Source organism: Globicephala melas, chromosome 19, assembly GCF_963455315.2.
Source record: "Globicephala melas chromosome 19, mGloMel1.2, whole genome shotgun sequence".
Classification (NCBI taxonomy): Eukaryota; Metazoa; Chordata; class Mammalia; order Artiodactyla; family Delphinidae; genus Globicephala; species Globicephala melas.
The window spans coordinates 4,467,576-4,477,437 of record NC_083332.1 but is presented as its reverse complement, the minus strand read 5'-3'; the positions used below and the strand labels follow the sequence as shown (position 1 = coordinate 4,477,437).

Below are 9,862 nucleotides of genomic sequence, written 5' to 3'. Positions count from 1 at the left end.
TGATTACTGTAGCTTTGTAGTATAGTCTGAAGTCAGGGAGCCTGATTCCTCCAGCTCTGTTTTTCTTTCTCAAGATTGCTTTGGCTATTCGGGGTCTTTTGTGTTTCCATAAAAATTGTGAAATTTTTTGTTCCAGTTCTGTGAAAAATGCCATTGGTAGTTTGATAGGGATTGTATTGAATCTGTAGATTGCTTTGGGTAGTAGAGTCATTTTCACAATGTTGATTCTTCCAATCCAAGAACATGGTATATCTCTCCATCTGTTTGTATCATCTTTAATTTCTTTCATCAGTGTCTTATAGCTTTCTGCATACAGGTCTTTTGTCTTCTTAGGTAGGTTTATTCCTAGGTATTTTATTCTTTTTGCTTCAATGGTAAATGGAAGTGTTTCTTTAATTTCTCTTTCAGGTTTTTCATCAGTAGTGTATAGGAGTGTAAGAGATTTCTGTGCATTAATTTTGTATCCTGCTACTTTACCAAATTCATTGATTAGCTCTAGTGGTTTTCTGGGAGCATCTTTAGGATTCTCTATGTATAGTATCATGTCATCTGCAAACAGTGACAGCTTTACTTCTTCTTTTCTGATTTGGATTCCTTTTATTTTTTTTTCTCTGATTGATGTGGCTAAAACTTCCAAAACAATGTTGAATGATAGTGGTGAGAGTGGGCAACCTTGTCTTCTTCCTAATCTTAGTGGAAATGGTTTCAGCTTTTCACCATTGAGAATGATGTTGGCTGTCATATATGGCCTTTATTATGTTGAGGTAAGTTCCCTCTATGCCTACTTTCTGGAGGGTTTTTATCATAAATGGGTGTTGAATTTTGTCAAAAGCTTTTTCTGCATCTATTGAGATGATCATATGGTTTTTATTCTTCAGTTTGTTAATATTGTGTATCACAATGATTGATTTACATATATTGAAGAATCCTTGCATTCCTGGGATAAACCCCACTTTAGCCTAAGTTTTTAATGTTCCTTTTTAAAAGACCCATTATAGATGTGCAGATCTTGTGGTCAGAGCATTCTCTCTATTGGCAATCATCTTTTGTATAAAGTGTCTCCTTACCTAAGTCGAGATATTTTTTTAAATTTTGGCAGTCGTAAGTATTGTATATTACAGTGTGCTTTAAAAATGTAGTGTCTCTATTTTTCTGACACAGAGTTTAATACAGTAGGTCAAACTACTTCCTGTGTTTTTCAAATTTTTGAAGTCTTTATTTTGAAGTCTTTAATAATCTTTAATAAGTTGCATCTGTTTTTATAATACTACAGGGAGACATATGTCAAAATCTTCCTGCGATTAAGGAAATATCCTTTCTTTTTCTTGTGAATTAGTTCGTTTTGCTCCCTTGTAAATTATACAGGCAACAAAACTTCCCTTAAGCAATGTGGATTCATGAATTTCACCTATGATCGGCTTCTCTCCAGATGTTCTGTTTGATGAAAAGTTTCACCATCCATTTATTTATTTGCATGAGAACATGGGAGTCTATGCTGAAATCTCTTTTGTGCCAACATGGCTAGTTGGCAATAATACATAATACAGCATAATTTACACAGTCTTCCTTCTAAAGATCTGAAAATCTAGCCCTGACACTGTATATATTTTTTTCATTAAAAAATGTGTCTAGCGCAGGAAACAAATGCATGGAATAATTTGATAATAGGGTTGGATTGAGCATTCAGTTAAATCTTAGTGAACTGCAGAGATTTAAAATTGAGCATGCATAGAATAAATGTAATCAAGATAAGAAATCTATCAAAATGGTTCCTTAGTTTCACTACTTGGAAGAATCCTTTCGTGTGTCAAAACCAATATTTGCAATAAAGGTGGGAAAGTTTTGATCCATTCTTCATTGGTTACAAAATATCAGAGTTATACCATTTAGAAAAAAGCTTAACGAATGCAGTGAAGTTGGAAGGTCTTTAGGCAGCATGAATCATCATTGGTCATCAGAAATGCATACGGGGGGATATCTTAAAATTATAATGAATGGGGCTATGTATTTAACCAAAAACCAAACATTACTAAACATCAGGAAATAAATACACAAGAGTAATTTTTAAAAATATAATGTGTGTGGTGAAGTTCTCGTCCAAAAGTCAATCTGTGGGGGATCGTCAGAATATTATTTTGGGAGTGAAATCTTTTCAATTTATGAGTAATGATGCTGAAGCCTTAAATATCAGTTAATTCAAATGTAATGAACATCAAAAAGCTATAATCAATGCTTAAAATGTGTGAAAAATCATATAATATATACTGCAGTGAAACCTTACAGATTAAATATACAGGGCTTCCCTGGTGGCGCAGTGGTTGAGAGTCCGCCTGCCGATGCAGGGGACACAGGTTCGTGCCCCGGTCCTGGAAGATCCCACATGCCGCAGAGCGGCTGGGCCCGTGAGCCATGGCCACTGGGCCTGCGTGTCCGGAGCCTGTGCTCCACGGCGGGAGAGGCCACAACAGTGAGAGGCCCACGTACCGCAAAAAATAAATAAATAAATAAATAAATAAATATACATTAAAAGACTTTTTATTCAAAATGCTTTTATCGCATTAAAAAATTCTTACTGGAGAGAAATCTTCTACGTTTAGGGATTTGAAAGAAACACATTTCATGGTGGATATTAACTCATGGAAATTGCCTTAAAGATTATAAAAGAGACCATTGGAAATTCTATAAATCTAGTTTGCTTCCTTTAGGGTTCATATAAAATAATATAGACGTCCCTATCAAATGCCCCTGGAAATATTGCAATAGTGGGTTTTGTTTTGTTTTGTTTTGTTTGTTTTTTTTTTGCTGTACGCGGGCCTCTCACTGTTGTGGCCTCTCCCGCTGCGGAGCACAGGCTCCAGACGCGCAGGCTCAGCGGCCGTGGCTCACGGGCCCAGCCGCTCTGCAGCATGTGGGATCCTCCTGGACCGGGGCACGAACCCGTGTCCTCTGCATCGGCAGGCGGACTCCCAACCGCTGTGCCACCAGGGAAGCCCTGCAATAGTATTTTTAAGGTGAAAACAACTTCAGTAGTCTAAAGAGTACATATAGGGTTTGTTATTCACACCTGACAGAACATTGAGAAATAGAAAATAAAAGAGCTAAAATGTAAAACAATATTTTTATTAAAAATATTCTTCCTAGTTACTCTTGGATAAATGTAAAGTGAATTAGATTGTTATCTTTGGAAATTACTGACAAATGAATTATGACGTCACAAAAATTTATCTCAGAGGTACTTATCATTCGCCTCAGGTGTGGAATAGAATAACAAGTACTATAAAGAACAATACAGTTGATATTAATTTTTGATTTTTAATTTTTTTAAAGCAGTGGTTGGTGACCTAAATCATCATATGCCTCATGCGTCTACCTCCCCCTGTCCGGGTCTTGTACCTATGAAAGCCTCTGGAACTGAGCACAGGGCTGAGCACAGGGTGAATGGGGAATGTAAATGGATATGACGTTCTGATGGACGTCCGTACGAAGTGGCCCATTTCCCACCCGTAGAGGTTTGCATTTCACATTCAAGTTTGAATTTCTTGCACAGACAACTGCACTCCTTGCTTAATTATATCGCTTAAATTAAATTCTAATTGCAGGAGGCGTTCCTGGATCCAACTATCTCCCCACATCGACTCCGAATCCAGGTCCGGGTTCCCAGACCGCAGAGTCCGCCTCGTCTCTCTCTCAGGACCCGGCACCCCTTTGCAAAAACGATTTTTGACTAAACTCGTTTTCAACTACTTAAAACGCAAACATCTTAGCTTTCAACAAGTGGTCTCTCAACTCTAAGTTTTCCCCTTAAGTTGTTTGAAACATCAACTTAAAACAGGCAAGGAGCAGCCCGGCTCCGCGGCACAGGAAAGAAATTCAAAGTGATCCAAACTCGGAAAGAAAACACGCCCTTAGGGAGCTGCCAAGGGGCGCCCCGTCCGCCCCGGCTCCGCCCCGGCCCCGCCCCGGCTCGGCTCCGCCCCGGCTCGGCTCCGCCCCGCCCCCCCGCGGTCCCCGCCTACGCCTGGTCACCATTCGCGCCCCTGTCCGAAGGAGCTCCGCCTAGGCCCCGCCCCCAACATTCCCCGAAAGAAGCGCGCACGCGCAGTATCTCGCAGACCGGAAGAGGCTAGCGTGGGCCTAGGGTCACGTCGGCGTCTGTGTTTTCGTCTTTTTGAGTTTAAACCTGAGCGTCTCAGTCCACAGTCCTATACGCCTGGAGTTTTGGGGTTGCTACGGACGTTAACGTTCCTGCACCCGTGCCTCTTACCTTCGGTAAGTTCTGGCGTCCCGGTGAGAGTTCCCGAAGCCTGACCGCTTCGCTGCTGGGTTGGGGGTCCACGTTCATTTTCGGTTAAAATATTTCCGAGGCCTTCCCCGCCCATGGATTTTGGGCCTTCGGGCCATTAGACCCGCCTGCCGCGTTGTTGTCCTGTAAAACCCTTCACTGACCACTCCTCCCGCCCCGCGCTGTTCAGCGTCATGGCAGATGGACTTTTGAGATAGATTCAAACACTTTGCGCGTCTCCCCTCATCCTCGTCCCTCTTGGCCGATAGAGGTCTGGCTTTCTCCCTGGCCCTGGGATTCAGCAGACCCCACCGCCTTCCTGGGAACCTCCCCCCGTCCCCCCCCCCCCCGCCCTTAATAAGAAGCCCAGTGTCTAGGAAGAACACACTTTTCAGAAGGATGGGATTTAGGACTGAAGAACTCGGGGTGCCCCAAGAGCAAGTCACCTCCCCCGCGCGGGGATCTGGTGCTTTGTGGAAGTGATGATTGCAAAGGGGAGACCAGGAAAGCGGCCGGACAAGGGAGTGAGGATGATCAGGAGAAAGAGAGACAGAGAGAGAATGAAGAGAAATAGGAAAGTGAGAGGGAGAAAAAGATCAATGGGGCGGCGCATAATTTAAGGCAAAAATAGAGGATCTGGGAAGGACTTGAAGAGAGACAAAGTGAAAGGGAATAACTCGGCAAAGTAGCAAGAGGAGAAAAGAAAATAGAAACACAGAGGAAAGGTAGGAGCTCCAGCCACGAAGGTCAAGGCACTTCAGACAGAGTGGTTAGGAGAAAAACAGTTGGGGGAGCTGAGTGGAGGGACAGAACGAGGGCTTAGGGTTGGCAGAGTGAGAAACAGCGCTGAGAGAACCTAGCCAGCTAGGGATGCAGTGAGGCGGGGCAGAGGGGGTGTAATAGGAAAGACAATGTGATGGAGAGCAGAGGGAACACAGAAATGCAGGGGGAAAAAGGCAGACATATATAGAGATTGGGAACAGACTGGGGAGAAGGAGAAACTGAAGTTGAAATAGGTTTCAAGCCTTGTGCAAAACAAGTGTAAGGAAAGGAATAGAGAAAAGGGGAGAAAGAGCAGCGGGAGTGAGAGAGGAAACACAGAAAAGGAGAACGGTGGAGAGAAACAAGGAAAGGGAGACATAAACAGATTAACAGAAATACAGAGTAGAGTGAAAGAAGGGGAACCTGATTTTGCGTGAGTGGTGACTTGATGGGATATGGCTAAGGTGTGATATATTGACTTGTGGCTTTGTAATATATTTAGTTTAAAATTTGCTTAATTGTTTTAATTTTACAGATGAGAATGAGAGTTGCAAAACTCCTGTTTATAAGGCTTGTGCGTTTTATAATTGTTCGCCTCACAGTGTAGCTTCCATTTGCAGCCCTTTACTCTGACAACGAGGGGAGACTTGTCTGTGAGTGGTGCGTTGCCATCTTTGCTCGGAATGGTGTGAGGGAGGTGAGCCGGGACAAGAAATTACTGAATCCGTCACTACGTGGTGCTTTTTAAGGGAATATTAAAACCGTTGCTTTTTCTTCTTTTAAATGGACACATACATTTTTGCACCCCTCTTACATTTAATTCATTTTTTTTAAAGCATATTGAGGTAAATTTTAGTATACCGAATTCCCCTTTCTCTGTAAATTATCATCAGCTTCTGAAATAAGCTTCGGTGACATGTGATAACCAGCTGTCATCATTCTATTCTAAATATTAGGTAGTCTCAATTTAAAAAAAATTTTTGACCCCAGAAGTCATTAGATTAAAAAAAAAATAGTCCCAAATTGTTTTCCCTTTTGAATATATTGTGTCTAGTTCAGATTATAAAGACTGCATTCTTTCTACCCTTTGTCATATGTTGGAACATTGTGTAGTACTTAGTAAATAATTTTAGACTGTTTCAATATATACTTGGTAAGGGTGTATAGCATCTTAATGGTTAGAACTTAGTTTAGTGAGTTAGTCTAATATTCAGCAGCCCCTTTTGTCCCCTTTGTGTGATTTATTGAATTAGTGAGCTGTGAGATACAAAGTAGATGTTCTGCTCAAGTCCCTTTTGTCCATTCTGTGAAAATAATGAGGGATGGGCTGGATCGACTTGAAACTTTGTTCTAACAGCCCATTTGTTCATGGTAAAGAAATTTGCACTGATCCTATTTCCATAGCTAACCCTCTTTAAAAGTTTCAGCACCAAAATCTGTATTCATCATTTTATATTTCTTCAGTGTTTCACTGTGATTTTCTGCAAAAGAGGGAGTAAATGCTTGGGATCAATGTGATTAAAACCACAAAAGAGGTGTCTTTTGCTCAGGTGTATTAAACATGATCCTGGAATTTTTCAAAGGGGAATGAGATGATAAGGACAAACTGCTCACTGTCTCTTCTAGGCCACCCTTTCAAAATTCAGTGACATGCAGTTCTCACTCAGCTCAGATGTTCTCAAGGTAACTTCCCTTCTGGGCCTCTGTGAACCTACCTACAACACAGTTGATGAACAAGATCAGGATTGCTGAATGACAGTGATCCCTAAAATGATTGACAATATTGTATGGATATCTATGTGGCATTTTTCTGCAAGAGGGTAACCATTGTAATTATAAGTTTAAAAGAGTGCCAGGCCAACAACGATGATGAAAACTACTAGGAAAGATACAGGGCTCAGAGACAGAGTCTGTCTCAGAGTTCTGTCTCTACATCGGAAGTAAATCTGAAGTTAGACCATTTCAGTACCTGGCATTAACCCCTCTGCTGGCTTCCCATTGCCTTTGGGACAAAATCCAGGCTCCTGGATGTGACACCAGAGAGCACAGGCAACAAAGGAAAAAATAGTTAAATGGGCCTCATCAAAATAAAAAAACTTTGTGCATCAAAGAACACTATCGACAGAGTGAAAAGGCGACCCACAGAATAAGAGGAAAATTTTGCAAATCATATATCTGATAAAGAATTATTATCTAGAATATATAAAGAACTACCACTGAAAAACAAAGTTGAAAAAGAGGCAAAACACTTGAATAGACATTTCTCCAAAGAAGATATACAGATGGCCAATAAGCTCATGAAAAGATGCCCAATATCACCAATCGTAGGGGAAATGCAAGTCAAAACCACAGTGAGATACTGTGGTATCTCACCCATTGGGATGGCTGTTATCAAAAGAAACTGAAAATAACAAGTATTGGAGAGAATGTGGAGAATTGAAACCTTTGTGCATTGTTTACAAGGATAAAATGATATAGAAGCTGTGGAAAACAGTGGTAATTTCCTCAAAAAATTAAACATAGAATTACCGTGTGATCCAGCAATTGCACTTCTGGACATATACCCGCATCACAGGGACGCCACCAAAAAGATTGCTATGGCAGAAAGAAACCTAACCCTTTTTTATAGCCAAGCAGACACAACCCCTTATGTACATGTTCTCAAGACAAACAGTGATTAGTCCTCAAGCAAGAGGACATCATGGCACCATTTGTCAAACACAGTTCATCAGCTTTTGCTGCCAGCTGTTGCTGGAACCCCATCCAATCAAGCTTTCCCATCTACCATCCACTTTCCTTGTCAGAGGCTGTAATGTCCTCCCTGTTTCTAAACCCACTGGTTAATTCACAGTCTTTGTCTTGTCCTGTCAGCAACTGTTGATCACTCCCTCTTCCGTTAAACACTTTTTTCTTTTCTTTCTCATGGCTTGCAGGACATCCCAGTATTTAAAGATAAACTTAAACTATCATTTTAAGTCTGGCCATCTGTTTCAATTTTCTTTTCTCCTTGTTCACTTTTCATTTTCTTCTCCTGGTTTTGCCTCAACCCCTGGTCGCTGATGGGGGCAGGGCCCCAAGCTCCATCTGGGACCTTTTCTCTGGCCGCACTCAGTGACTTTCCATATCATCTTATCTTATGGCTTTAGACACCCTGACATCTCCCAGTTCCACATCTCCTTCTCAGACCTCAGCCCTGAACTCCAGACTCCTGTTGTCCAGCGGTACCCTTCACGTCCCTGCTGGCGCGTCTCACAGGCATCTTCTTGCCACACTGTGCAGACATTAGCTCCTGGACCCTACAGCCCTCCACATTTCCGTTAAGAGCTGTGGCATACCTCCTGGGGCCAGTGTGACCATCTTGGCTGCTTTTCAAATATACAGGATATTACATTATTCATATGTGTTTTAACTTGAGATACAAAAGAATTAGATGTTAAGGTGGATGAGACAATACATAGTTTCACTTGGGATGGGGTAGAAAAATGTCTAAAGACCACGGGCCTTGCTGATCTGCTTCCTGCAGTACTCGTGTGACATCGTCTCCTGCTTGTTTCCTCCCTTCTCACTGAGATTGAGCCACACAGATGTCTCTGCTTTTCCCGGAGTCAGGGTCACCTAGAACTAGTCAGTCAGGGATTCCTAGAACTCTTTGACCCCTCAAATGCACATGGTGAACCTCCTCCTCCAGATCTTTGTTCTGATAACACACCTGCCCCCATTCTCAGTGGGGCCTTTTCTGAGTCTCTCATTTAACTTTGCAGCCACACTCCTCCCCCCGCCCTAGCCTGTAATGCCTGCTCTGTGTGTTTCTCTCTGCTCTTTCCCATTCCACTATCCAGATACAGAGGGCAGGGCCCGAGGAGAGAGCAGGGCCACAGAGTGGGAGGTGTGCTGGAGTTGACCCCTCTGAATGATGCTCAACCCTGACTTGCCATTAGATTGCTGAGCCATTTTCAGATACCTCTTTTGTGCCCAGTTCCCGTAGAGTTTTCTTCTAGGTCATGGCTGACTAAGTGGCCTCAGGTGATCGAATCTGTATCCAGCCCTGAGCACTAGGGCTGTGGCTCATCTGTTTCTGAGGACTGAGACCGGCCCTTAAACTAGAGGGGTGGAGGGGGTGCTGTCTTCTGCATGGCCTTCGGTCAGGACTGGGTCTCTGACCTGAAGGGGAGGGTCAGTCCTTCCTAGGTCCCCACTGCTGCAGCTTGTGTGTGGCTTAACCAGGAGGGGAGTGAGTTCTGAAGAAAGGGGTCAAAAGCCTTACAGCAGAGGACCGTCTGTTCCACATGCTGAGGTCCTCCCTGTGTGTGGTTGTGGTACAGGAAGGGGGTGTGTCGATTCCAAGCATTAAACAGCATCTTTTGACACTCAGGACTGACATCTCAGGACTCACCTTGCCTGAGAAAGAAGCCCTGAAGAGGAAGAAGAGGAAAGGACAAGGAGTCAGGAATGACTCTTTCTCAGGTAAAATCATATTCTTAGTTTACTGTTCAGTCCTCTCTGTCCTGAAATGCCATTTGGACTTGATAATCTCTCACTCTCAAGTATCCTGCCTGACGGGTTTGCTCGGACTCGCCCCACGGCCTTCCTTCAGTCTTCTCTCATCGCCACACAGATTCTCTTCTGTATTTTTACACACTCTATGTATTTATAGAGATCAAAGTTAAGTTTTCTAATGTATTTTTTCTCAATTTTTGTAGTGTTTTTTAATAACCAGGCTACTATAGAATAATGTTGACAATCTTAATTAAATTTAGTACAATTTATACATGTTCATTGTACCAAAAATGCTGAAATACACAAGTAAAAAATAATAGA

At 42.4% G+C, this 9,862-nt stretch overlaps 1 protein-coding gene across 1 annotated transcript in view; it reads left to right on the top strand.

Moving 5' to 3' along the window:
• Window positions 1–4,121: 4,121 nt before the first annotated feature.
• The window catches only part of LOC115847716 (zinc finger protein 677), a 31,544-nt gene continuing 25,803 nt past the window's right edge, over window positions 4,122–9,862 (top strand). The window contains 2 exon segments of the mRNA XM_070044240.1: window positions 4,122–4,269; window positions 9,417–9,508. Of these exon segments, the coding sequence (XP_069900341.1) occupies window positions 9,494–9,508 (15 nt within the window). The 5' untranslated portion in view covers window positions 4,122–4,269; window positions 9,417–9,493.